This window comes from Barbus barbus (assembly GCF_936440315.1).
Source record: "Barbus barbus genome assembly, chromosome: 5".
Classification (NCBI taxonomy): domain Eukaryota; kingdom Metazoa; phylum Chordata; class Actinopteri; order Cypriniformes; family Cyprinidae; genus Barbus; species Barbus barbus.
The window spans coordinates 38,165,357-38,192,947 of NC_136733.1; the positions used below are offsets into that span (position 1 = coordinate 38,165,357).

A 27,591-nucleotide genomic window follows, 5' to 3' on the forward strand; every position below is an offset into this window, starting at 1 on the left:
CTGCATCAGTGTTCACATGAGCACTTTGTTATTGATATCATACATGATGGTAATGTTATAGGAGCACAACATGGTCATATAGGGGAAAGGAGAGCCAGGTGAGCTACAGGTATGGTACAGTATATACAGGCCAGAAATACTGGGAGGATCGAAGCAGACAGAGAGAGAGAGAACATTGCACAAACATATATCACCCTCCCAAATAAAACGTCCTCTCTTTCACTGGTGTTTATCCTCTAATAATCTGATTCCAGTTTATTCCTGCTTCATACAGAAGGAAAAAGCAACTGGAATGGCACCAACCACTTGTGAGGAACCACACTTGAATCCCACTAGCAGACGCATTGATTCAAAAAGGCACTGGACAGCTATTTCTCTCGCAATCTCTCTCTCTTTCTCTGATATTTGCCAGGTGGATTTAGTCGAAAGCAAAGCGTATTTGGAAGACCAACAGACAAACCTCAAATGACCAGGATTGACCTAAAGCAGCAGCACTACAATCTAGATTGCGCAGCTTTTTGTGAGAGCATTTTCTTCTACTTATAACATCCCATAACTGTGTAATGTACATTTGAATGGTTTTCGTTATTAACTGTTAGCACTTTGTTAATAACAAAGTCAATAATGTCATTTTCCTTCTGAGAACATGAGAATGCAACATATTTACAATTACACTAAATAATAACTACAGTAATGCATTTTATAAATAGAAAATAATAATCATAAAACTGTTTTAACAAAAACATACTTTGACAATCATCTATTGATGTCTCAATAAAGCAATCTGAAAAAATCAAATCAAAATATGATTATATATATATTACTTTAAGGAAAAGCATATTGAGTGTCATACCAAGGGCCCGAGATTATTTTAAATAAAATTGCTGATCAAGTCCTGAAATAACCATTTAATGCTATAATAAAATACATAATACACAATTCCATAAGGCCTCACCTTGAATTAAATTTAGCACATCAAAGGGCCATGTAGTATTTCCCCGTCCTTGTCTAAATGTCTTTTTCTTTTCATTTTTGTCCTCTACTGCAAAAACAGAGAAATGTGTTTGTGGATGATATTTAAGTGATTTAAGTACATGTTGTTAACTGGAGGAAATCATCTTATGAATTGAATATATTGAAAGGGGAAGGGATTTGCAACCAAACCCCCAAAAAATCTCTTTTTTGCTCGCCATCTATTCAAATACTTACATAAACTCTGTATATCTATTCCATTCTATCTATACATCCGTCTGTTCATATTCAGACTGATCTATCTTAATAAATATAGTACAAACAGTCTCCTTAAACCAAATCAAAACAACCAAAAATCTAATGTAGACAAACATTAGACACATCTTCCCTTTCTATATCTCCTGCAGATTGAGCAAAAGTTGATATAGGAAGGTACATAGAATATTTAAGGTTAAAGATTGAGCAGGAAAGCAAAACATTTGTGATGCACTCAGTCACATGCAGGCAATCTTGCTGTAAACTGTCCCTTATTAGTGAAAAAAGCTTGAAATGAAGGGACAGAGATTGTGGGGATAGCATTAGCGGATCAATTTTCTGATCAAAGCAGCACAGGTTGGAGAAAAAAAATGCCTCTGGACAGGTTGATTTCCCTTGGCCTGTAAGACGGGGGAAATACTTAGTCTTTTTCAACATTAATTTCCGTAGACTTCAAAACCGATGAGTTCCTTTTCAGTGATGTACTATTGAGCTTCATACAGTTATTTGCACGGACAGTGTGAGAAAGAGATGCTCACGAATGACCTCTGAAGGGCACGTGCACACACTCTCGGTCACAACACATGAATTGGTTAACATCTAGATTACATAAAATCGTACAGTATTTAGTAAAGACAAGGCATATGTGCCAGTAGTGTCATCTAACAACTTCATTTGGTTTCAAATAATTTCACTACTCAGTAACTAGATCTACACTTTCTAATCACTGGTTGGCTCAATGAAACAAAGAAGGTGCTTTCACAACAGCAAAGTGTAATGTTTGTGTGTGTGCACAGGTGTATTGGTGTTTACATACACATGCAAACACATAATGAATCCATCAGACTCTCTTGTGCAGCAGATTTTATATTCAGAAAAGCAGTGACCCTCCTCCTTGTCCCTGACCGCATCTCACTCCCGTCTCTATAGGAGCCAGTGAGTATCAGCGCTCCCGACTGTCCTCGATCAGGGTGACGTATATGATGGGAACAAGTCCCTGGCTGTCACCCAGAGCACACAGCAGCCAATCAGAGTCTGCCCTGCTGAGCACCTGCATCACGTCACCTGTGTGGAAACTGAGCTGCCCTGGCTCTGTGGCAATATGATGGCATAACGCCTTCACTTCTCTGAAAGAGACATAAAAAGAAAGAAAGAAAAAATTAGTTGAGAATTGATCAGGTGATTTATTCAGGCATAGCTGCACTGTCTTTTTATTTACAAATAACGACATTAAATATGCTTACATTATTATAATTATATTAAATAAGCTAATTACAGTACTTGGCGAAGCAGCACTTACTACTCAAAAATCATCAAACGTGCAATTCTTTTTCATCAAATTCTGAGCTAAACAAACATTTCAATCTTGAATTTTAAATATTGTACAGTGTATTGTTTGGCTTTTGTTTGTATTATACAAGAAATTTAAGATTACATTTAAATAAAAAAATAATAACCCATATTTGCAATGCATACTGAATTGTCTTTATATTTCATCTTTATTATTTAGCTTGTTCTATTTAATCAACTATAACCACCTTTACATTACAAAGACAGCACAGAATACAGAATAAGTGCTGATGTACAGATGACACATACAATCTGTATATAGATGACTAAAAAAATTACAACGCTGGGCAACCAAATTTTATTTTGACAGCCTAAACCAAAGCTTAAAACCTAAGCTTCCTTAAAACGCTTCTGTTGTTGCCTTGCAAGCACTGGTTTTCTTCTGGAAAAGCAAAACTAGTCATTATGACTTGTCTAACAACATTACCGTGGGGCTTGTCTCCGTGTCGGTGGATTCTGTGTTTGTGCTTGTTCAATTGGGCCAAGGTGGGATTCTTGGCTTTGAGACGTAAGAGATTGTTGCTCCACTCTTTTCCCCACTCCAACAGACTGAGCCACCAGATCCAGCACAGAACGGTCGAGACTCAACCAACCAGACGGCAATCTGAGACAAACATGTAGGTAGAAAATTAGCTGTAAGTTTATACTAAAAATGTCTCTGTAAAAGATGCTGCTAGCATCTGGAAATGTGTAGAACCACCACATTCTGAAAATAAAGCAATTGAAGTTTGACCAAAAAAAAAAGTAATTATGGACCCATTTCATACATAACAGGGGTGTCAAACTCTGGCCGCAGCCCTACAGAGTTTAATTCCAACCCTGCTCCAACACACAAACCATGTACAGTAGTTTTCAATTGAGCCTGAAGGACTTGATTAGCTGGATCAGGTGTGTTTAATTAGGGTTGGAGCTAAACTGTGCAGGGCTGTGGCCCTCCAGGAATTGAGTTTGGCACCCCTGATATATAGCAATATCTGTGATATATATGCGCCCATTTACACCAAGATTGAAAGCTATAATGTTTTGATAATTGTTTTAACTATAAGAGAATAGAGAAATTCACACTACTATGACAAGAAAACAGAGGAAATATATCACTGAAATCACATTCAGAATTATGTTCTCCAGCTGATAGATAAAAATATTGACAGCCAATCAGAACCTATCTTACCTTAAAAAGCTTGAGCATTCAAATTCGTAAACACCATAACTGAAGCATTCACTTATAATAATCAGTGTTGTAAATGTAAATTCATGTCCTAGTCACATTTTCTTGGTTAAATAAACATTACTTACACTATCAGAAAAATCTATTTTATATTTTATCCCACAGATCATGTTTTCAGTCCATTTCAAGTCTTATTTTGATGTAACAAAGTGGCTGTATCTACTGTAAGTGTGTGAGTTGTTTACTTTTTTAATTAGTCTTCCCATTAACACCATTATATTGCTCATTCAGACTGATTCGTGAACACGGAACGTGCACGAACACGAGATGGAATTTATTGCAAGAACCAATCACAGCCGATCATAACCAGTCATATTCAATCATATCTCGCATCACTTTCCCCCATTCATTCTCAATTACCCCCCACTAAACTCACCGCATGCTTGAGGGGCTTTGTGAAAACTCAATGGGCTCAGGGGAGGCAAGAGAGAGACACAGACTCCTGCTGTAATATTATCTGCTGGTGTCACCGTTGGACCATGTTTCTTTAGAAAAACAAGTGATTTATACACTTTTTGATGTTATATTTTGTAATGTTTGCATTGCTTTATTTTTGTGCTAAAAAATTTTTTCTCATCCAATATTTTAAGGAGGGACTGCCTCCCGTGCTTCCTCGGACTAAACACCCCTGAGTTAAATATAGTTATGTTGACCAACTCACTTTTGTTTTCTGACTTGTTTCGGCTCACTCTTCTCCATCTTGCTTGCGTTTCCAGCTCCAAACAGCCGACCCCAGCGGAGCACCTGTGTTGACCCATTCTCGCCTGCTTCTGGCTGGGCCTGAACCCCTTCATAGGCATCCTGGCAGTCTGGCTGCTTCTCCTTACTCTTCTTCAGCTCAGTGAGCACTGATTCCGGTGGACTTCCCATCCACGATGGCTTCCCCTTAGCGACCTTGTTGGGTTCTGACAGGGCTGATTGGTGGAGGACCCCATTGCCAATGCTATTAATATTGCTACTGCTGGTTCGACCATGTTCCAACTGTTCATCCATCTGCTGAATGGCCTCGGCCCCCTCAACCACACCTTCTCTTGGAGGTGGATGGCTTTGTCGGTGGCTCTCAACACCACCTTTCCTCCTCTTCTCCCACTTCACAAATTTTGAGCCCTCAACGGAGTTGTCGATGTAAACCTGTGAACTTTGCATCAGCTGGTACCACCAGCCAGCTTGCCTGTTTCTCTGTTTGGCTCCATCTCTTTCTTTCCTTTTCTCCTTCTCACAGTCTTCTCCAACTCCCTTCATCCTGCCACTACACCACCCGCCACCTTCTATCTGTCCTCCGTCACTCTTTCTCAAACACTCTTTGCCAACTCCAGCCTCCTTAACTCGTGATTCACGCTCCGTTTCCGCATTTTTCCGCCCATCTCGTTTCATTTTTAATGTCACTCCCTCCATCCTAAACCGGCTGTCCTCATGTCTCAAGATGAAGCTTTCTCTCTGAGGCAGAATTCCCACTTCCTGCACTCCAGACTCCAACATTCCACAACCTCGCATAAGCTGAAAGGTGGAGCGATCTGATTGGTCAAGGCCTTGGCGAGCAGAGCACAGCTGTTCTTTGCGTCTCAGGTGTTCTTCCCCTTTCTGTAGCTGGTGTGGCTCAAATAGCAGGTCAAGGTCAAAGGGCAACAGTGAGAGCGGCTGAAGAAGGAGCAGCAACTCTTCAAACAGTGGCTGGCAGGCCCCTTGAGACAGGGGTAGGAAACCCCACGGGTGGTAGTGTGCTGCTATGATGTCTGAGGAACCATGCCAGAACAAAAAAATGACATATGGCGACACAAAAAAATTCTAATTAATAATTATTAGAATTATGCTGGCAATAGAGTATGTGAAACCTAAAAATCTTGGCATCACCATTCCTCTGATTACAGCCAACTACTCTTAAACAAGATACTGAACATTGATGTTGCAGCATAAATGTAAGTGAAGAAAGTATTGTCCTACCTTCATGTGTGTAAATGTGGTTGAACCAGAATTCCAGAGAACGCAAGCTGTAAAATAGTGAAGGTGAGTGAGTGATGTAAAATCTTGGACCCAAAAATACTGAGGTAAAATTTAAATCTATAACATACCAACATAATAACAGAAATCATGCACTTATACCAGAGGCAGGAGTCTTCAATTTATATCAATATATATATATTTGCAGATGTGTGCGTGCGTGTGTGTGTGTGTGTGTGTGTGTGTGTGTGTGTATGTGTATGTTCAGTAAGATTTTTAAATGTTTTTTAAAAAAGTATTTTATGCTCACCAAGCCCCCCCACCATATACAGTAAAAACATATATGTTGTGAAATATCATTACAAGTAAAAATAAGTGTCTTCTATTTTTTATATATATTTTGAAATATAATTATTCCTGTGAATAACAACTACATTTACTCCTGTCCCTGCAGTACTGCTGCAAACCTATTAGGGGTTGGGGACCCCCTGTTGAATACTGCACCCCTGGAAATCTGTTTTAAAGTGAAACACTACAAGTGCAACAACAAGGAGCCTCGAAAGTGATAACTGTACTTTGTATTGATCTTGAGAAGAAGAGTAACCACAACACAGAGTGAGACAGACAGAGAGAGATCAGCATGTTGCAGAATGGATAATTGAAACTTATGATCAAAGCACTGTGTATCTGACTGTAATTTTAATAGGAGTGGAAAAGAGGAAGTTTGCACAGGAGATGAGTACATCAAGGCCCATCAAAGCAAAACTGGAGCCTTTGATGACTTCTAAAGACTTCTCGAAACACACTGCAGAGTTTTAGACGGCAAGATTTGAGGGGTTTTTTAGTCCTGGCTTGTTATAGTGCTAATAAAAATCATACGCCATCGATCTGTTCCAAATCCTAGTGTGCTGCCTACCAAGACACCATTTTGGCACCATCGCAAAGGTAGAAAATGGCAAAATATATTAAAAGTATTATATTAAAATCTAAAGCAATATTGCATATATCCTTCAGATGAAGCAATCCCAAAATCCACTGCATTAAAAAAAGCATGTATATTCTATATTTTATTAAATACAGCATTGCTGAAAACATAGTTGTAATTAAAATAGTTTTTTCATCAAATATTAGGATTTGTCTTTGTATTACTGTGCTTGCCAAATCTACGAAGGAGCAATCTGATTTATATAGGGCTGCCACTAACAACTATTTTTATTTTGATTAATCTATTGACTAATTTATCGATTAATCGAAACGATTCATTTACCACAAAAAAATTTACTATAATTTATTTAGGTGAAAAAATGTAAATGTGCATTATTTCTGAAAAAAAAGAATGAAAAAAAAACACCTTTTTTTTAATATAAAATCAATTAATTGGAGATGCTTTTGATTATTAAAATTTAATGGAACCATTCAAATGGAATTCAGAAAATAATGGAAAACAGAACTTGGTGCAGATAAAACTGTAAAACTCAATTAATTAGACTTTTTGATTAATAAAATCGAATTTAACCATTACGGTTTTTTACGATTGCTTACACACTAAAATTAAAAATAACACACAGTTAGTGAAACCTTACACTCGAGGAACACAACCTCAGCCCAAATATGCACAACAATAAGCACATTCTCAGCCTCACACTTTTTGCAAAACATTACACACATTGTATCGCAAAAACAAAACACTAGACACAGAAATCTAACATAATGTCACTTCTTTGCCATTTCAAGGCACTGCTTTCAAAAATACCTCCCCTATAAACCAATTGATCAAACACAGCCGTCAGGTGTGCAGACACTTAGGTGCTTAACTGTAAACTCAACAATCAGGTGTAAGTACTATAAAAAGAAGAAATATCTTTGGTCACAGAGCTGTTTTGAATGTCCCGGGTCAACATGGTGGTAACATCACATTATGTGCTTCAATCACACAGAATGGGGTCCTCATGCCAAAATAGCTCCTTACAACACCGACCACATCACGGTTTTAGACAGACTAAGTATTGGACAGACTACAGTAGGTATCTGTTTCCATTATTCCAGTACCTCCCACAACACTCTCCCTTCCTTTCCTTTTTCCCTTCTGTATGGCAGTGGAAGGTTTATGACCCTATTGAAGCTATGGAGGAGGCCCGTGACCTACTGTAATACATGCAGAGTCTGTGTAAGGATGGAGTCACCATTCAAGAAGATTCTTTGCCTGGACGTTGCCTGTAATGTGGATGAAGTGGCCATATCCAGCCATACGAAGAGATGATGAGAAGGTGTTTTTGTCTCGACAAATGTTTATGTACTATATTGTAATTAGAATAAGTTCTGATTTTCAACCTAATTGCAATGATGCACTGAAGGATTTTACAATGTGGTGAGAAATAAATACTTTCATCAGTGTGCAACACTTGTCTCATGTATTGTGTTTGGTCAGTTCATGTTCTTTAACAATATCTAAAAAAAAACCCAGACTGTATCATTAGAAAGGTAGAAATGTTACAAATGTTTAAGATTGAGTACAGCAGTGTGTAAGTGGTTCAAACAGAATCCGACTGTATGAACCATGTGTGTATCATACGGTACTGAAACTGGGTTTTGTTAAATTATTGACAACTTTAAATTAAGTGTTTAATTTTGCAAAAGATCTGAGATGTTCTGCTACTCGTGTGTGTAGATGTGTGAACTGTGTGTAGTGTTTTGACAAAATGAGCCTTGTTTTTAAAATCATGCTTAAGCAATCGTAAAAAAAATGTAAAACAGAGTATAGAAAAATGAAAATGGAAAAAATGAATTTGGAAATAAAACGGATTTCATAGGGCCCTATAATTATAATATATTTTTTGTGGTAATAAAAAATTGAACAATAGCTTTTAAAATGCATATATAATAGCAATGATGCAATAATAATTAGTTCAAATAAAGTATCAAAAGCAAGAAATCATATGGTTTATTGAACAAAACTGTTAAAATACATAATCCCCCAGTTTCACAGACAAGGCTTAAACTAGTCCCAGACTAAAATGCATGTTTGAGCTGTCTCAACTGAAAATATCTTACTCTGACATGTCTTAAAATATGTCAGTTTCATTGTTCTGTGTCAAGATGCACACCTTAATGTTTTATTCTAAGGCATTTTTGTAAAAGTTGCTTAAATATCTTAATTTAACTAAGGCCTAGTCCTGGCTTAAGCTAAGCCCCATTTGCGAAACCGGGCCAATGTATTATAAACAATAGAGCTAATGTAGATTACGCATTACAACAAAGGCTTGCAGGGGGTGCCGACGGCCTGATGATAGTTTTTACACATTACTGTGTGATCTAATCCTTGTTTAATATTGACCAAGCACCATTTAATTCAAATGTCCACTTAATATTTGGCCATTTCTTTTGGGATGGTGATGGCGCAGTGGATAAGACACATGCCTTTGGTGTGAGAGACCCGGGTTCGAATCCACTGTGAGACACCAATGTGTCCCTGAGCAAGACACTTAACCCCTAGTTCCTCCAGAGGCGTGCGACCTCTGACATATATAGCAATTGTAAGTCGCTTTGGATAAAAGCGTCAGCTAAATTAATAAATGTAAATGTAGGACAGAAATGCTATAGCCACTGTAATTAAATGAATATGTGGACATCAAAACGTGTAAACTCAGAGTGAGGGTTTGAGTTTTTAGCTTTTTCTCTTCAACACTGTTACTGAGATTAGACACTGCAATGCATTTGATGGTCAATATATATCATCTGTTTTCATGTCAGAAACTCCTAGAAGATTAAGAAGCACCATCCTTCTATCCGAACATCTCACTCTGTCTGTGTTGTCTATCTCTCGGGGGACTGCTAAAAGAGACTCTAGCTCTCAAACAGTGCTCTAAGTCCTTTGAAAATGTAGACATGTTCATACATAAATTTAAAAAAGCAACATAGTATAGCCCCTCCATTTTAAAGTCATTGTTTGCCTTTTGCTTGCATAGGATGAGGAATTTCCAATTGAAAAGCTATATTCGATGAGAAAACCTTGACAGGAATCCAACGAATCGCACAATAAGGAATGTAAATTAAGAAATCCATTCTGATTTCATGCTGATGCTTTAACAAGCTTGAGCGTGATTAGAAAGAGTGAAAGGAAGAGCAGGGAGATGAAAAGAGAGAAAAATAAAAGAAGCTTACTTTAGCAGGCCGAAGATGAAGGCATTGAGTCTCATACTGTGATTGGTCAGCTCACAATACTGACTGACTTTAGAAAACAGACTGTGCAAAACCCGTGTAGAGGGACCTAAGACAGAAAGGATAAGTGTAAATCATTTCCTTCATTCTCATCCATACAATAATCACCTACATCATCCCTCTCATACCGAGTTGTGTGGAGGCCTCCACCACACTCCAGGGCTGGTTTTTGCGTTGTCCGATGATCAGGTCCAGTACATACGCTTTCAGTCCATCATGCAGGATCTCACGAATGGCAGGACAGAGATACTTTAGAATAAGGTGACCCACGTTTGGACTTACAGAGCTATTGCCCAATTTGGCCTGTATAAGAGAGCGAAAGTGAACAAGAAGGTACTGTCTATGTTTTTACTGCCTTAAGCGAGACACTAAAACACAAGTACACTGACTTTAACACTGTTATTTATTTCAAATTCAATATTGTACCTTTACTCCTGCATCCCGACTGGTGCCAAAATGAGCCACTATCAGATCCACTGCTGTGTTTATGGCCTTCACCAAACCTAGTACATAAGGACAAACAGAGGAAAATATTATATTATTCAATGTATCTAATCAAATTAAACTCCAACTAATAGTACACAAACACACGCTCTGTCTTGTGCTAATGCAGTTTAGAGGATCTGATGGGAACTGTCAAGATGTGAGATGAGTGGAAAGCAAAAGGGGCCTTGTCTGATTGACATGAGGACCCAGTGGAAACAACATCAGGAGACATAGATTTCTAGTCACTAGGGCGTACGTAACATTCACTGCAGATTCATATGCTGTGTGTATGCGGTGCAATAAAACTATAATTCATTTAAGAGCTAAAGGGCTTACCGCAACAATAAGGTTCATAATAACCACATCAAGCTTTAAAGATGAGCTTGCTGAGGTTATTATATTACTGTATATATGACTAGATTGAGATTACAGGTCAATCTGGACATTGTTTAAACTGCAAAACAAGGCAGAGAGCCAAAAGGAATGGTTTAAAATAATGGTTGATTTTTTATTTACCTTCATGTTGTCCTAAACCTGTATAACTTTACTTCTTCTGTGGAACACAGAAAACTGTTTTTGAGAATGTTTACACTGCTCTTGCCCATACAACAAAAGCAGGAACCAGGAACTGGCCTCCAAAGACCAAAAAAGTGCTAGAAAATTATTTTATAGGTCCTAAGCTAGTCTTTGCCATCAGAACACTTGGAATATAGCACATTAATCGAAACTTATGCAAAATGCAAAATTTGTCTTTTAGAGTTTCACTATATGCTTGCTGTATGGGCAAGAGTACTGCAAGCATTCAGCAAAATTGTCATTTCATGTTCCACAGAAAAAAAAATATTTGTATGGTAAAATTTGTGTTTTTTCTATTCCTTTTACTTTCTAATTCAGCTTCTCAATCTTGTCCTTATCTAATCTATTACTATGTCACTATGTGGCGTCACCTTCCTGTGCAAGACTAATTTAGTAATATGTGGTGTGAAGAACAATAATGTTGCCTAAAAGGTACGAAAGCAATGATAAAACATAAGCCATTTAAAGTTTCACTACGTTACTCACAATGAATGAGAAAAATTGACCAAGGATCATTCAAAACAGCAAACCTCTGGAGAATCACCAGTTGTAAAAACAAAGAAAAAATGTTATTTATTTGTCCATCCACTCTCATGAGACGTCGTCTATCCATAAGTACACCTGTGCCTTGAACCGCATTCACACAGAAGAGCAAAGCCGAAGCACAACCAAAACAATGGTTTTCTTGCAGTTTTACTTTTTAAATGCTAGATGGTCAAAAGTTACGTGATAATATTTAATGACTCACACTTGTTTGTAAGTGACTTTCAATAAAGTGTCTGATAACTGACTAAATGTAAATCCAAATATAAAACTAGGACATTTCATGTCTACCAGGAGTGAGAATTGAACTTAAACACAAAAATGAACACATGCTGTGCCACTGTTAGCATAACTACACAGAAAAAAACTAAATCACATACCTCTCTTCTGCAACAGGTCTATAGAAATGGATTTGTCAGTATTAGCATCAGGAGATAAGCAGAATTCCTCTGGGGGGCGCTCCGTCTGAGAGAAGTAATCAGGCAGGAAGTCGCTGTAGCACTGTGGCAGTTGCCTCAATGACTGACCTATAAACAAAAACAGCATCATTCAGATAAATGCAAGCATATACCAAACACAGACACTGTGCAAGACAAAACAAGCTGATGCCAGACAAAATATAAAGTCATAATCACATTTAAGTGTCTACTAACTACATTTACTAACTACAAACAAAATGACCCCACCCCAGCCCCCTTTCCGGCTCATTCCCTTCAACCCTAGTTGGGTGTTAGAAACTGGTTCAGCACCATTCAGTCTGCCGAAGCTGAGTGGTTGATTGGTGGGAGGGAAATCAAACACATTGCGTCGCATGACACGAGTTCCAGGTTTCTTGGTTTCCAAAGCACAAGAGAAAGAATGAGGGCCGTCTTTACCACGCTCCACACCCAGAGGGTTCTTACGCCTGTACTCTCTCCATTTCAGTGCCTGTGGGGAGAGGTGGTGCACTGGGGGGTGAAATGGATGAAAATGGGGACGGTGGCAAAGGATGGATGGTATACGAAAAGAGAGAAAGAGGTATTGGTGAATGGACAGTAAGATGGATGAACGTACAAATACAGTGAAAAGTAGCAAAAGGGAAAAAACAGTCAGAAGGGTAAGATAAAATTGTGGAAATGCCAAAGTGATGCAATGCAAAGCATGGGCAGAAGGGGAAACAGGAGGGATAGAAAAGAGAAGTAGTTAGCAGTAGTTCAAGGATAGAAAAGCTAAGCTAAGTAAGGAAGCTAAGGCTTTGTTCAGACAGGCAGCCTATATACAATTTAGAGGTGTAACGGTACACAAATATGATGGTTCGTACATAACTTGGTTTTGAAGTCATGCTTCGGTATGGTTTCGGTACAGCAGGAGGAAAAAATTTTTTTTTTTTTTTTTTTTTATTAATTAAAACAATGGTTTACTGAACAAATTGCTTTCTTCAAGTACATTCAATTATAATTAATATTAGGATACATTTAACAACAGAGCCCAAACTTAAAATTCAATTTTTGACTATAATAATCAACACTCAAATGAAAAAAAATGTATGCAAGCATGTACATTGCACATAATGCAGTTTTTAAATTAACAATTTCTATTTGTTGTTGAAATATAATCATATAAACAGTGGCTGTCATAACTTATTTCATAAAAGATTTATTTAAACATTAACATTAACATTAAATAACTAAAACATCACTAACAGGTCGAGTAAAATATAATGGGTATAGTCTAATATTTCGAGAAATGCTCTTCTCTAGACTTAATTTCTCTCGGGAAATAACAAGCTGTGGGCACTGATGACTTGCCTGAGGTAAATGAAATGCTACGGGACATTTTGTTTACAAGTTGTTTTAATCATGTGTTTCCATGATTGAAAAACTGATTGAGCGATTACATGAGATGTTCATTCATGTTTATTTCGTGTTAAAACTAGAAGTAATGAGGAAGGGATGATCACGCTGACTCGTGCTCCACGCTGTCGTTTAAACTGAGCGATCTGTCACGCCACGTAAAAGAGTGGCAAAACGGCATTACTGAATGATTTGTTCGATACACATGCATACCGAACCGAAAGACTATTTTCAGTACGAATATGTGTACTGTTACACCTCTAATATCATTCTATCCAACTCAAATCAGAAGAAAAAAATTATAATTTTTACAAACTCAAGGCAAAACCAAGTTTTCTTTGAAAGCAGAAAAAAAGATCATTAAGTCATTAATAAGGTCAAAAACAACACACAGTAGTGTCAAAAGAACTGAATTTACTCGTTTTTGCTCCAAACCTACCATTAGGCTGTCGCTGTGTCACACATGCTGGTAAAACCTTCACTGGCTCTTCCTGTGACGCTAGCGGACTGAGCCCAGAGCTGGGAAGCGCCGGCAAATTGCCTCGGTGGAAACAGTGATTTCTAGTGGGCAATGCAGGCATCAGCGGACTCTGTTTCATCAGAGGAGGTGGAGGCGGTGTAGGAGGTAAGGGAGCAAGCTTAGGAGTCTCTGTACGTATGGCCATTCCAGGTGGGGTATGTTGGGGCAGAAGACCTGCAGAGATAGGGCAAGAGAGGGAACGAGGCGGCTTTGGACCACCCGGGGTCGGAGTGCATGTGGAGCAGGTTCCAGAAGAGGTGGGTGCACCTTGGAGGCGAACTGGGGAGTAGCTGCCCAGTGGGGATGGCCGCACTGTTGTAGGTGCGTTGCAGGTGCCGTTTGGTGGTCTACGATCTTCTTCTGAGTCATCTTCACCTCCCTCAGGCGCCGCAGCCCCTCGAGTCTGCATATGGCTGATGTATCCGTCCAGAAGAGGAAGGATAGGCTTCGCCTGTGGTTTTCCAAACTGGTGCTGGAAAGTGAAAGGCTGAATGGGTAATGAGGTCGGACGTTGATCTTTGCTATAGCGAATTACAACTGGAGAGGAGTCTGTGGAGCTAGACAGGCCACCTAGGGGGAGAAAGATAAGAGACAGAGATGAGCAAGGAGGGCTGCAGAGGAAATAAGACAGATGAAGATTAAGAACAAAATTAGAAAGCTAAAACATCAGAGTCTGTAGCAGAGTATCATTTAATGTAGTAATGCAGACATTAACAATATCTAAAGATGCATAAATCATTTTAAATGAATGCATATAATTATCAAATGACGTTATTTGATGTAAATTTAAACCAGAAAGCCCATGACAATGACACAGCAATTTAAAACAGCTAGATTTAAACCCAGCAAGAGCAACAGCAACAACAGGCTCTTATTATGAAAGTGAAACAAAACCATATATAAAACAAAAAACATACAACTTTGTCAAACACATACCTTAAAACACTGCTCAAAAAAATTAATGACCAAAAGAGGTGCATAAACAACCAATATATTATGACCAAAACAGCCTGTTTATGAAACTCCTCTGTGTATACCTCTAGGTGTGTGTTGCGTGTGCTCTGACGGCACACAGTGTGTGTGTGAAACGTCACAGGGCTATTGCGCAAGCTGTTTGCTCCACATGCCTGAGTACTCATATGTCAGAGCTATTGTACACCGCAGAACCCACTCACAGCCAGCAGGGGCAGCATAGCACATAGAGAACTAACATGCAGTCCAGTAACACAAGTTAATCTGTCTGTTTATCAAACTCTGCCTATTTTATTTTTTATAATAAAACCAAACCTAATTATTAAACTTCATAAGGTAACTCTCGCACTGCTTGTGCTACAGACATGAATGACACCTCACATAATGCAGCTGGAAGAAGATGTGTTATTACTAATCTCATCAAATTTGAGATTACCTGGCAGAGTCCTAGTGCTGGGCGATATACTGGGTCAAATGGTAATGTGGTTTGAATTACACACACTTTTTTAAAAAAATTGTTAACTGCATACACTTCCAAATAATGGTTGGAGAACTTTTAGAAATATTAATAACAAACTACTTTAACTTGGCAAATAAAACAAATGTAAATGGCCGTTAAACAGAAGCCAGAGACACTAAAGATGAAAAAAGAGGAGAAAATACTATAGCAGGCAGAACACACTCACTTCATCTTGCCTGAAATATCGGAAGAAAATCCTAAATACTAAATTGGAGGTTTATATGAATGTATCTCTGACAGGAACTGACTGTTCTCAGAAAAGTTCAGATGCTATTTTCTTTCCATCTTACCTCCATATAAAGCATATTAATGTAGTATTTAAAAGTGCAGCTGTTTTGTTTACAGCAGTAACTGTATTCTGCTGTTCCATAAACGCCACCTGCTGTACGAGAGTGAATCTGAGCTCTCATTCAAGCACGTCTGCTGTTTCATGCAGATGTTTTATGTAGCGTAATTACACAACAAATAGTGAAATCATTCTGGTTTCGCTTCAAAATTTTAAATAATATAATCTAATTTACATCAAAAACTGATCAAGCTACATGTAGCTTTGTTTAGATCGTGATTAAAATGCAGTGGTTCATGCATTCTGATTCACATAAATAAAGAGTCAGGGGGAAAAAATGTGATAAATCGTGAAGCAAAAAAACCTAAAAAACTAATATGGATTTTTGGTCAAACCGCCCAACACTATGGCAGACAATAAAAAAGCCATAGACATTAAAATAATATTTTACCCAACAATTTCTGTTATATTTAATTTACCATCATGTTGTTTCAAAACCACATAACATTTATTGCTCCACAGAACATTAAAGGAAAAATTTTGGAGATTTTGGAGATGGAAGAAATGAAGGGATATGAAATGACATGACGGGTGAGTAAAGGGTCCAAAGCATACAGTATTGTTTTCTTTTGACTTGGGCCAAAATAAGGAACGTACTAGCAACACTCTAGCAACTACACGGTACAATAAACCAAACAAATCATGTTAATGGCAATCACTGAGAATATTTAATAGTCACTACCCATCCAATACACAGTCAAGAAGAGTTCAAAAATGCAACCAGGCTTCTGGGTGCCAGCCGGCACAATAACATTATTCAAACACAAAATAAGTCAATCCATAAAATAAACCAGCTCTTACAAATAATACAGTTCAATCATCCTTTTTTTCAGAAGATTTTGGAAAAAACGTCTCCTTACCTTCTGCTTTAGTTCGAGTCTGTTTTCCCGCTCCCCCCGGTGATTCTCGCGGTGGTGTACTCCGCGGTCTATGTGGGGAGGACAAATCACAGCTTCCTTGACTATGGCATCGAGTGAGTGGCGGCAAACTGTGGCTTTGACCCTGTGGAAGGTCTTCCAGGATGGGCGAGAACTCTCCAGATGAGTGAGAGTGCATGGATGTGGCCTCCGTCCCACCCTTCTGCGATGGTGACCCTCCAGTTCTCCTCTTATTTCTTGCAATTTCCGCAAAAGAAGTGACACGTGGTGGAGGTGGCGGGCTCGGGGCTGCACTCTCACTGAGCCGAACAGGGCAGCTGAGCATGCGCTCCAAGGATCCAAGGCGAGGAGATGGAGACTTGTCCAAGTTCCGATCGTAGCTACGAGAACGAGGTCGACCGCTCCCCGAAGCACCAACTGAATTGCAGGCTGTCGTAGGTGGGGAGATGTTGATATACACCTGCCCCTCAATTACATTCTCACGGGTAGAGTCAATCTCACTTGGATCCTTTTCTTCATTCTGGCAAAAGAAAAAGATAACAATATAAAGGATGTTGAAGTATAGAATGAGAGCTGGGTAGTGATTGAAGAAATTTTACAATTATTTGTTTTAATTTTACATTTTTATGACTTAATAATTAGCCTTTGATTAAACTTGCAAACCCCCCGCAGTTCCTTCACAAACCCCAATTTGGGAAACCTTGACATAATGTAATGCTTAATTCACTTCATGCTGTTAATAACAACAAATGGAATATATTTTCTTCGCATTTTAATATCAGTATGGTACAATATTATCCTACTTAAATCAATAAACGAGTTATGTAATCAAAAAGTACTCTGATTTTATTGCCTAGAATGAGTAATGTAATGGATTACGTTACCAGGAATCAGTAACGGACTACAATTTGTTATAATTATCTACACAGCTCTGAGAATGAGTGATAGTACAAAATGCTAAATACGAGCTAATACCACATAAAGCAAATAATATAGCACCTCTGCATCTTCCTGTTCCTCATCTTCTTTCATTTGTTGGAATAGATAGTATTCTGTTGGCTGAGTGGGACTTCCTTTGCTGTGCTCATCTGAGCAGCTTGTGACCGATGAACCCGCTGGACTGGGAGAGGACTGGGAAGAAAGGTCACACGTCACAAGCTTGTAGTAATTCTGCGTTGCTACAACCAATCGAGCTTGGCTTTGAAGACACGAGGTGAGCTCATTGGCAGAGGTTTCAGCAAAGGACAGTGCCTCGTTTCCGAGAAGGTTGTGGTATGAGTTACAGTTGGCATCTAGTTCCATAGTGTCACCATGTGGCTGAGATACAGAAGAAGAGTTTGCATGTTCTTGAGTGGCCAAAGGATGCTGGGGGGGTTCGATCGGGGAGGTGTGTAAGTCCAGGTAGAAAGCTCCACGTCCACTGCTACATTCTGTTCCGCACATCCCTACGAGCTCAGACACAGATGAGGCACAGGATAGTTCGGCGGAACTGTTGATATTGAGCGACTGTTTGGCTGGGACAACATTGTTCATCTTGTTGTAAATGGTGCTGAAGTTAACCAGCACTCCATCGGAGCTATTGCAGGAGGAATCACTGCCGTAGCCCTGGTGACACTCAGAAAACGATTCGTGAAAAGGTTCAGGGTATGGCTGAGAAAGGCCGCAACAGGAGCAATGTGGTGCTGCGAGACTGGAACACTCTGAGCTTCCTCTGCCGCCCTGCATGGACTGGTCTTCATAATCATCATCCTCACCCCATTCTTGCTCACCACAGTCCATTGAAAGGGTGGAACCACTGCTTCCGTGGCGCCGCTGGCTATCTAATCTCAGCAAGTTCAGGCCTTCCATGTGAGTAGATAAAACGAAAGTCCCACCTATTGTGTGGTCTCTGCTCTCTGCTTCCCCACTAGGCCCATTAGCGGAATTCCACTGTTTTTCTGTAGACCCATGCAAGAGAAAAGATTCAGCACTAAACCCAAGGTCATGCAGGTGCAAGTCTTGATTTGCAAGTGCTGCATTTGAGATGTCATGCGAATTTCCATGCAGATGAAAGGAGGAGTCTTCCAAATATCCATTCAGATTGTCTTCATCCTCATCGTCATCTTCATCTTCAGTGTTGAGCAGAAAGGGGTTGCGTCTCGAGTTCGGCCGTTCACGTGTCTTCATCTGCAGGCCTTGAGCCTGATCTTCAGAATTGCTCGAGGTGAAAGAGGAAGTGTCGCTTGCCATACTCCCTTCTCTCCCTCCTCTTCCATGTTTCTCTCCTCCCCTCATCCCTCCATCCCCAAAAGTGTCACTAGAGCTAAGGCTGCTGCTCGACGTCTGTATGAGGCTGCTGTACACCAATGCCTCCCGCTGAAGAATGTCTCTTTCAGGTAGGGAGGTGGTCCGGCTCAATCCCAGATTCTCTGGGCAGCTGAAAGGATTACTGTTCCTTTTCAGTAGACTACCACAGCACTGTCTTGAGCTCGAAACCTGGCAGTGAACCAGCGGAATGTGGTGGACAATAAGAGTCTCCCCGGCAAGCTTAGGTGGACTGTCCATCTTCTCCTAATCTGGGTGAAGATGAAGAATATTTGGATATTTGCAGAACGTGGTTTTCCGAAGACTTTAGTTCACACGTCCAATGCCAATCCGCGGTTTTGGAAAGTGAGGAACATTAAAGAAAATGTTAAACAGGATCTCCTGGCAGAAGGTCAACATCTGGGAAAAGACAGAAGACAGAATTCAGTTTGATTTTATCTTCACGTAAGACATTTAGCTATCCAGTGTTCATAAGAGGAAAGGGCTTTTTAGTTAGGTGTCTCATTGTGTAATCATATCATTTTCAACAAAGATGACAAAAACATGATCTATGGGGACAAATCCTGAGTATCAAAAAACTGACAAAAAGAAACCAACAAATGAATAATTAAGTAAATCCAGTTCACAGGCTCCTTAATCTGCTCAGTCTACAGCTGACAATGGATTCAGAATGTAGACAAGATATGAATAAACTGTTGCACGAGTCAATACATGATTTAATTGATATTATTTAATATTAAGGAAATACATTTGAACCAACACAACTATTCTTAAACTTAGAGGAGTCCATTAAGGAAACTAGATTACTAGAGCTGATTACATATACACTGGCCTAGTAGTGATTAATAAAACCAGTATCTTGGAAGCATGCTTTTTTAATCATTTTTATTAATATTTTATATCGCCCAAACACAGAAACTACAAGAAAAAGAGATTGAATGATGTGGGCAGCAGTATACTGCTGCAAAGATATTTCATAACTTCTTAAAGTAAAGGTAACTTTTTTATACTCCTAAACGAGGAACAAAAAAAATTGTATATCGGGGCCTTTACTGTAAAACTGAGGTGATCATTTAGAGATAAAAACAGATTTCAATGGAGATAGTGAGGTCTACATAAAACTACATCTCACTTTCAGTTCTAACAGTGATAATTTTTTATATTTTTGCAACCTTTAATTATGTGGACAAGAAATAGGACTGGAAATGATAGTGAACTTCAGGAAATGATGCAAGATGAACTCCATGTCACCTGCACAAGCACTGTGGCACGTATGTGCAAACCACTAGGCCACAGCTCTTATTTTGGTCAAAGTGATACTCAGTATATTTTTCCTGGTGTACCAATGGTGCCGACTTCACAAGAGAGAGGAAGGGAGGAGTGAGTGGTGGACGTTGACCTTATTTTAGACGGGCGGAAATCTTGAAGGAGGAAATGGCTGTGGGTCAGTGACCTGTTGCTGGGGCTCGGAGTGGGCAGACAGCTACACCAAAAAGGAATAGGACGTGCAAATCCTGACAATGACCTAAAACCATCTCTGTGAAGTAGTAGAGCGCATTACATCATCTGAAAGTCTCTGTGTGTGTGTGTGTGTGTGTGTGTGTGTGTGTGCATGTTTATGTGGTTTATGAGGACAAAAATTTGTATAATGACATGGGTATGACAGAGGTATTACAATATGAAGGTGGTTTATGAGGACACTGCCTATGTCCCCGTAATTCAAAAGGCTTAAAGAACATACTAAATGGTGTTTTTTTGAAAATCTAAAAATGCACAAAGTCTCCTGTGAGGGCTAAGTTTAGGTGTAGGGTTGGTGTAGGGCAATAGCACACACAGTTTGTTCCGTATAAAAACCATTACGCCTATGGAGAGTCCCCATAAACCACAAAAACCAACATGTGTGTGTGTGCCAAAGTGTTGGTGATAGTGTAGGTCATAGTCACAAGACAAAATCAATGGGATAATCCAGAATAGTGCCTTTAAATACTAGAAGAAATGTTTGTATTATTTTTTCTGATTGCCTAAATATGGACATTATAAAATTATGTTATTAGCATTTATTTTACATGTGGTTAAGGCCTGAACAATAAGCATGGCCCCAGGCCAATACTAGAGTGTTACTATTGGGCCAGTGTTATCACCACATTTTACATTTGTTGATCATGAACATGTTTTTATGCCTAGAAAATCTTGTAGTTGTGCACTAAAACCATTATCATAACATACAGTAATGAAATTATTTTTCCTGAGGTTGTTCTTGTAAGTACATTTAATATATTGCCATTAATTGATTATGTAAACAATATGGAAATTCTGTGCATTTTACCTTAACAGAGAGGGGCCATACAACAGCAAGAGATCCTCAGCAAACATCACCTGTCAATGAGAACCCTCACAGAACTGTCTGTGTCCTCCTGCTGTCTGGCCAAGATTAAAATCCATTATGTAACACTCATGTGTTCCTGCCAGTCTGTGTGTGTATAAGAAAATATATATTCTGAACCACATTACTTTAAAATACTTTATTTTCAAATTGGTTGTCATCCAGTCTGCAAATTTATTTTCAGAAGGACATTTGGAATGCTACTCTATCAGCCAATTCTAAAACAAATACACAGTATTTAAACTTGGCATGAAATGAAAATTCACTCTATTTTCTAAATGCATGTCGTTTATTTTATTGTGCATGATTAATTCAAGTATATGTTTCTTTTTTTAATCAAAATGTTATCAACCTCAATCTTCCAATAAAATTACATATACTTTTGATTGGTAATATAAGATGGACTTCTCAATTTAGTTCCACTTTCAACTTGACATTAAACACTGAAAATGTATCTTAGACCTTAAATTAGCTCACACAGTCTGAACTGAGGCATCTATTTCCAGTAATTCATGAGTCAGTTTAGCCTGACTTCATCTAATCAGTCACACACTACTGAGACATACTGTAGGGACCAACTAGTGATAGACCGTTAGACTGACCAGGGCAACTATTGGCTGGTATTTGGCTGAAATTATTAGCACCAGTCAAGCTACTGTAAATCACAACATCCTCATCTATTGCTGTAGTAAAAAAAAAAAATGAAAAGGGACAGACAGAGACAGAGAGGCTGGTTAAGGGGGCAGAATATGCTCTCTCTCTCCCTCTCTCATGTCTCATTGTTACATAAATACAGGCCATGAACACCACTACATTCCACAGACTGGGCATTTAGCTAAAGATCAGACAGACAGCTGCAGACAGACGGCAATAAGACGGCATGCCTCTCACACATGCACAAACACAGAGAGGTTTGGGTAAAAAGCATTCAAACAGGCTTTGCTTGTGTTATTTATTAAGCAACTGAGTAGTCAATTTGGAATAGAATTCAGACTGGTTTTCTAGTATCATATATATAATGTATCGCTCAGGTCTGTGGACGATGCAGTCAACATGGGACTGCATTATGTTCTGCAACATCTAGACAGACCAGGGACTTATGTGAGGATCCTGTTTGTGGACTTCAGCTCGGCCTTTAAAGGAGACATATTATGCCCTGTTTTACAATATGTAATATAAGTCTCTTGTGTCCCCAGAATGTGTCTGTGAAGTTTCAGCTCAAAATACCCCACAGATCATTTATTATATCATTTTGAAAATGCCTATTTTGAGTGGAAGCAGAAACACTCTGATTTTCGTGCCTGTTTCTTTAAATCCAAATGAGCTGCTGCTCCCGCCCCCTTTCCAGAACAGAGCTGCGCCATTTCAGCTCGTACCTGCTAAAAACATCTGTTTTGGTTCTGATTATCATGTTTATCGTGCTGAAATCATGCATTTTAAACCATATGAGTTTAAACATATGGTATGATGTACTGATATACGGTTTTCTGAGCGCACATATCTGAAGCACACGGACAGAAAGCGGCTGTCACAGCATGTGAGAAAACTAAGCTCTCATTCACACACAAGTTTAAACACACACGAGTTACAAAAACAGTCAGTTATGTCTGTGAAGGTAAACAGCTGGGAAATAAATCGCATGATTATTTTAGACCTGTGTGGCAGCAGCATACACTAAATAAATCAATAAATCCACTGCTCTGTCTCTGAGGCTGGGACTAAATTGTGTTCTGTGCTCGTCTGTGCAGCCAAAGTGAAGTGAAGTGACATACGGCCAAGTATGGTGACCCATACTCGGAATTCGTGCTCTGCATTTAACCCATCCAACGTGCACACACAGCAGTGAACACAAACACCGTGAACACACACCTGGAGCAGTGGGCAGCCATTTATGCTGTGGCGCCTGGGGAGCAGTTGGGGGCTTGAGGGTGGAGAGAGCGCTGTACATTCACTCCCCCCACCTACAATCCCTGCCGGCCCGAGACTCGAACCCGCAACCTTTAGATTACGAGTCTGACTCTCTAACCATTAGGCCACGACTTCCCAAAGGCAGAACAGTTAGCATGTTTTTCTCAAACTTTCACCATGGCATTAGAACTGGTACACCGCTGTCACTTGTGTCCCAGTTCTAATCAAAATGATGGTGCAGCGGGTGGAAATTTACAGATTAAGGGGTGGTAATATTATAATGAGATCCCTTTGCCATGTCATCAAGGGAGCGAAATCAGACACGCTCGTTTTTTCAGAAGCTTGCAGAAAAAGGCTTACTAAAACAAAGTTACTGGGTTAATCTTTTTCACGTTTCCTTGGTTGGTAGATGCACTGGGGACCAGATTATAGCACTTAAAACCTGGAAAAGTCAGATTTTCATGATATGTCACCTTTAACACAATCATTCCAGACCTCCTCCTGCCCAAACTAACTCAGCTCTCCGTACCAACCTCCGTCTGTCAGTGGATCAACAGCTTCCTGACAGACAGGCAGCAACTAGTGAGGCTGGGAAAATACACAACCAGCACTCGAACTATCAGCACTGGAGCTCCTCAGGGCTGTGTTCTCTCCCCACTGCTCTTCTCCCTCTACACCAATGACTGCACATCTAAAGACCCCTCTGTCAAGCTCCTGAAGTTTGCAGATGACACCACACTGATCGGCCTCATCCAGGACGGTGACGAGTCTGCTTACAGACAGGAGGTTAAGGAGCTGGCTGTCTGGTGCAGTCTTATCAACCTGGAGCTCAACACGCTCAAAACTGTGGAGATGATCGTGGACTTCAGGAGAAACCCCCCTGCACTCCCCCCACTCACCATCATGAACAGCACTGTGACTGCAGTGGAGTCATTCAGATTCCTGGGCACCACAATTTCTCAGGACCTGAAGTGGGATATTCACATAGACTCCATTGTTAAAAAGGCCCAGAAGAGGCTGTACTTTCTTCGCCAGCTGAGGAAGTTCAACCTGCCACAGGAGCTGCTGAAACAGTTCTACTCCGCCATCATTGAATCCATCCTCTGCACTTCAATAACTGTCTGGTTCAGCTCAGCTACCAAATTTGACCTCAAAAGACTACAGAGAGTAGTCCGGACTGCTGAACAAATCATTGGTACAACCCTCCCAACTCTTCAAGAACTGTACTTATCCAGAGGGAGCAAAAGGGCTGGTAAAATCACTCTGGACCCCTCACATCCAGCACACTCCCTCTTTGAACTGTTACCGTCTGGTCGACGCTACAGAGCTCTGAGCACCAGAACGACCAGACACAGGAACAGTTTCTTCCCTCAGGCAATCCATCTCATGAACACTTGACAATAACTGTGGAACACACACTATATCTCCACTTATCCACTTATTTATTTAACACACATACTTAGTCTACATTTCAAATTGCACATAATATACCTGTACATAAAACTGTCTATTGTTATATACCTGTACATGTCAATTTGTATATTGTTATTCCTTATTTACTTGTTCTATTTTTAATTCCTCTTTTTATTATCTGTGTTTTTTTGTTCTGTCATCTGTTGCACTATGGAAGCTTCTGTCACGAAAACAAATTCCTCGTATATGTAAACATACATGGCAATAAAGCTCATTCTGATTCTGATAAAATGACTAAAGGTTATTTTGCAAATTTATATACTAAATTATTGACCCTCTTTCTTTTTACAGTAGAAGATGAGACTGACTGACAGAACATATCCTATTTGAAGCTGCAGAAAGTGATTTGAATTACAGGCTGTGTTGACAGAACTATTGTAATTTGAAGACTGTAATGATATATGTTACTTTCAAACAGCCATTTAGGCAACTTGAAGTAACAATAGCCTGGAAATCTAAAGAAAAACAGGTCACAGTCAGAAAATGATGAGTAAACTGTCTCTGAATAGACTTCTAGAGATAAAAAAAAGGTTTACTGGTTTCCATAATGTGTCTTCCCAGTGTGACTCATGTTTAAATGTCCAATAAAAAAAAAATCAATGATGACCAAGGCACTAAACACACACACACACACACACACACAAGACCAGATAACAAGTAATAAACCAGTGTGGGTGAAAAATAATTTTTCACGCTTGGCTTTCTTACTCTGTTATTTTACAAGTGTGTCAGGATTAAAGTAAACATCAAGCTACTGTTCAGCAAAAACATGAAAAAGCCAACCACAGACTACATACACAATCATAGCCCTTCTACAATTACCATATGACAACATTACCCAACACACCATCAATTATTACATGTAACTATGATTTAAATTAAATAAACTACCGTTTGTTATGAAAAAGTGTATGCTAAACAAAAATGATATAGTTTCTACAATCAGTTTTACTATATTGCACTTGTCATGGTCAATTTTACCGCTCACAATCAATAATAGGCTTCAAATTGAAATGGCAACATCTGAGCCATCTCTTGAACACAAGCTGCTTTTGTTAAAGGGAATCAGACTAGAAAGTTCTCTCAGCGATGGAAAGAAACAGATTTCAGCCCATGTCAGTTATGGAACACAAAATAAATGTTATATTCAGTTGTATTTCTCTACATCGAAATTATCAAATTACCACTAAGGGTCCAGAGAGTAACATTCTGCTATGGTCATAATTACACACTGTAAAGAGCATCCTAAATGTTACAAGCTCCCTGAGTGTGCATTCTAACAATATTCATAGAGGAAAGTAGCAGACAGTCACTGGCACTTCTGAACACTTCTGTGTGTGTACACATCTGGTAATAAAAATAGTATAATATTTATCTGAAATTCAAGTGGATTTGGTATAATATCATAAAATGTGGTGGTGCATTTTTTTTAAATTAAAGATAAACCTTGGACTTCCTTGCACAACAAGTTAAAAGTCAGTTAACCATAAATAAAATAAAAAGAAATGGGTTGCACGATTCTCTAATAATAACCTTTATACCCACTATTTATAGTAAATACTTTAGTATTTTTGACCCATACTATAGTAAAGTACTTGAATTAATTTGTTTCTGGTAATTCTAACTATCGTAATAATAAACAAATGACTTTACCCAATACTGTACTAAGCTTTCTACAACTATAGGGTGTATTATACTACAATACACTAGAGTTTACTGTAGTAAAAACTAAAGTATACTACAGTATTTATTACAGTTCACTATAGTTTATACTACAGTATGCTGTAGCATTCATTTGTGAATACTATAATACATACACAATTTATTTATTATAAATTGCTATAGTATTTTTCCATGTGGGGTAATAATGAGACCTAATAAAGCTTCTAAAATTAAAAGCTTAAAATGTATTTTAATCTATTCTTCGAAACTACATTGACTTACATAGCATTTTCATTTAAAAATCACACTAGGGGACATAAAAGTTCATCACTGTCTGTAAATAACGTACAGTATATCAAAGGTACATTAACAGGCTTATTTTGGTGTTTGTCAGCTAATGTCCTTATTTTCTCCTGCAATAATGTTTAGCGTTCATATTATCATGTATAAGGCCAGATGTTTATGTTGTGAATGTGATCGATGCGCAAACACAGGCCTATAACAGCAGCACTCCCTGCATCTGTGGGCCTATTTACTGATTTTATCACGTGTGTATTCTTTTATATTTTACATGCAATGCGCCATCGCAATAAAAGCAAGGCGAAGCATCAATAAATAATGCCAAATCAGCATCAAAACTAAAAACCTAACGTTAAGCCTGTCCAGGACCGCTTGTTTTATTAACACGATTGTGTCTCTTATGGACCATGCTTTCTGGATGCTTTAATTATTCTAAAGGCGGAGAAAACCACCTTTAAGACAGTAAAAAAATATATTTAATGTTAACAGCGACGATGCGAGCGTAAAGACGGGCGTGTTACATTATAACGGTGAATGCGCATAATGCGCCTACAGCGTCTATATTTGACCTTTTTAATATAACAATACGCATAATGTCGACTTAGTTCATTCTTAACAATGAAGAAAATCACAGTTCAATCTGAATCAGCAGCGGTGATGTAATATTAGCCAGCGGGCAGTCCCGTTAGCTTCATCCACACAGTGTTTCCCAAATTCCCATTATCATTTTAATAAAGCAAAGCCATATTTATACTCACGTTGACGATAAATGTAATCTCCTTGGTTCCTAGATGTCACGATGTCAAATCACGCCGAAGGATCGCCAAGTTTGGGTTGGTTTTGTGTTGGAGGTATTGAGCGCAACAGAGGCGCAGGGCTGGAGCGAGCGGCGCTACGTCAGAATGAAGCGCACCCTCCCCTGGCTGT

The 27,591-nt window shown here is 39.0% G+C and overlaps 1 protein-coding gene across 1 annotated transcript; it reads right to left on the reverse strand.

The window, feature by feature from the left end:
• Nucleotides 1–5: 5 nt before the first annotated feature.
• On the reverse strand, nt 6–27,504 carry LOC306870029 (AP-4 complex accessory subunit RUSC2-like). The gene is made up of 12 exons (XM_079417059.1): nt 27,423–27,504; nt 17,634–19,337; nt 16,617–17,154; nt 13,838–14,488; nt 11,947–12,093; nt 10,388–10,464; nt 10,090–10,264; nt 9,905–10,010; nt 5,747–5,793; nt 4,467–5,538; nt 3,005–3,181; nt 6–2,354 (listed from the first exon to the last, which is right to left on the reverse strand). The coding sequence occupies exons 2-12, from the start codon at nt 19,176–19,178 to the stop codon at nt 2,171–2,173; spliced, it is 4,719 nt and encodes a 1,572-aa protein (XP_079273185.1). The 5' UTR covers nt 19,179–19,337; nt 27,423–27,504; the 3' UTR covers nt 6–2,170.
• Nucleotides 27,505–27,591: the final 87 nt, after the last annotated feature.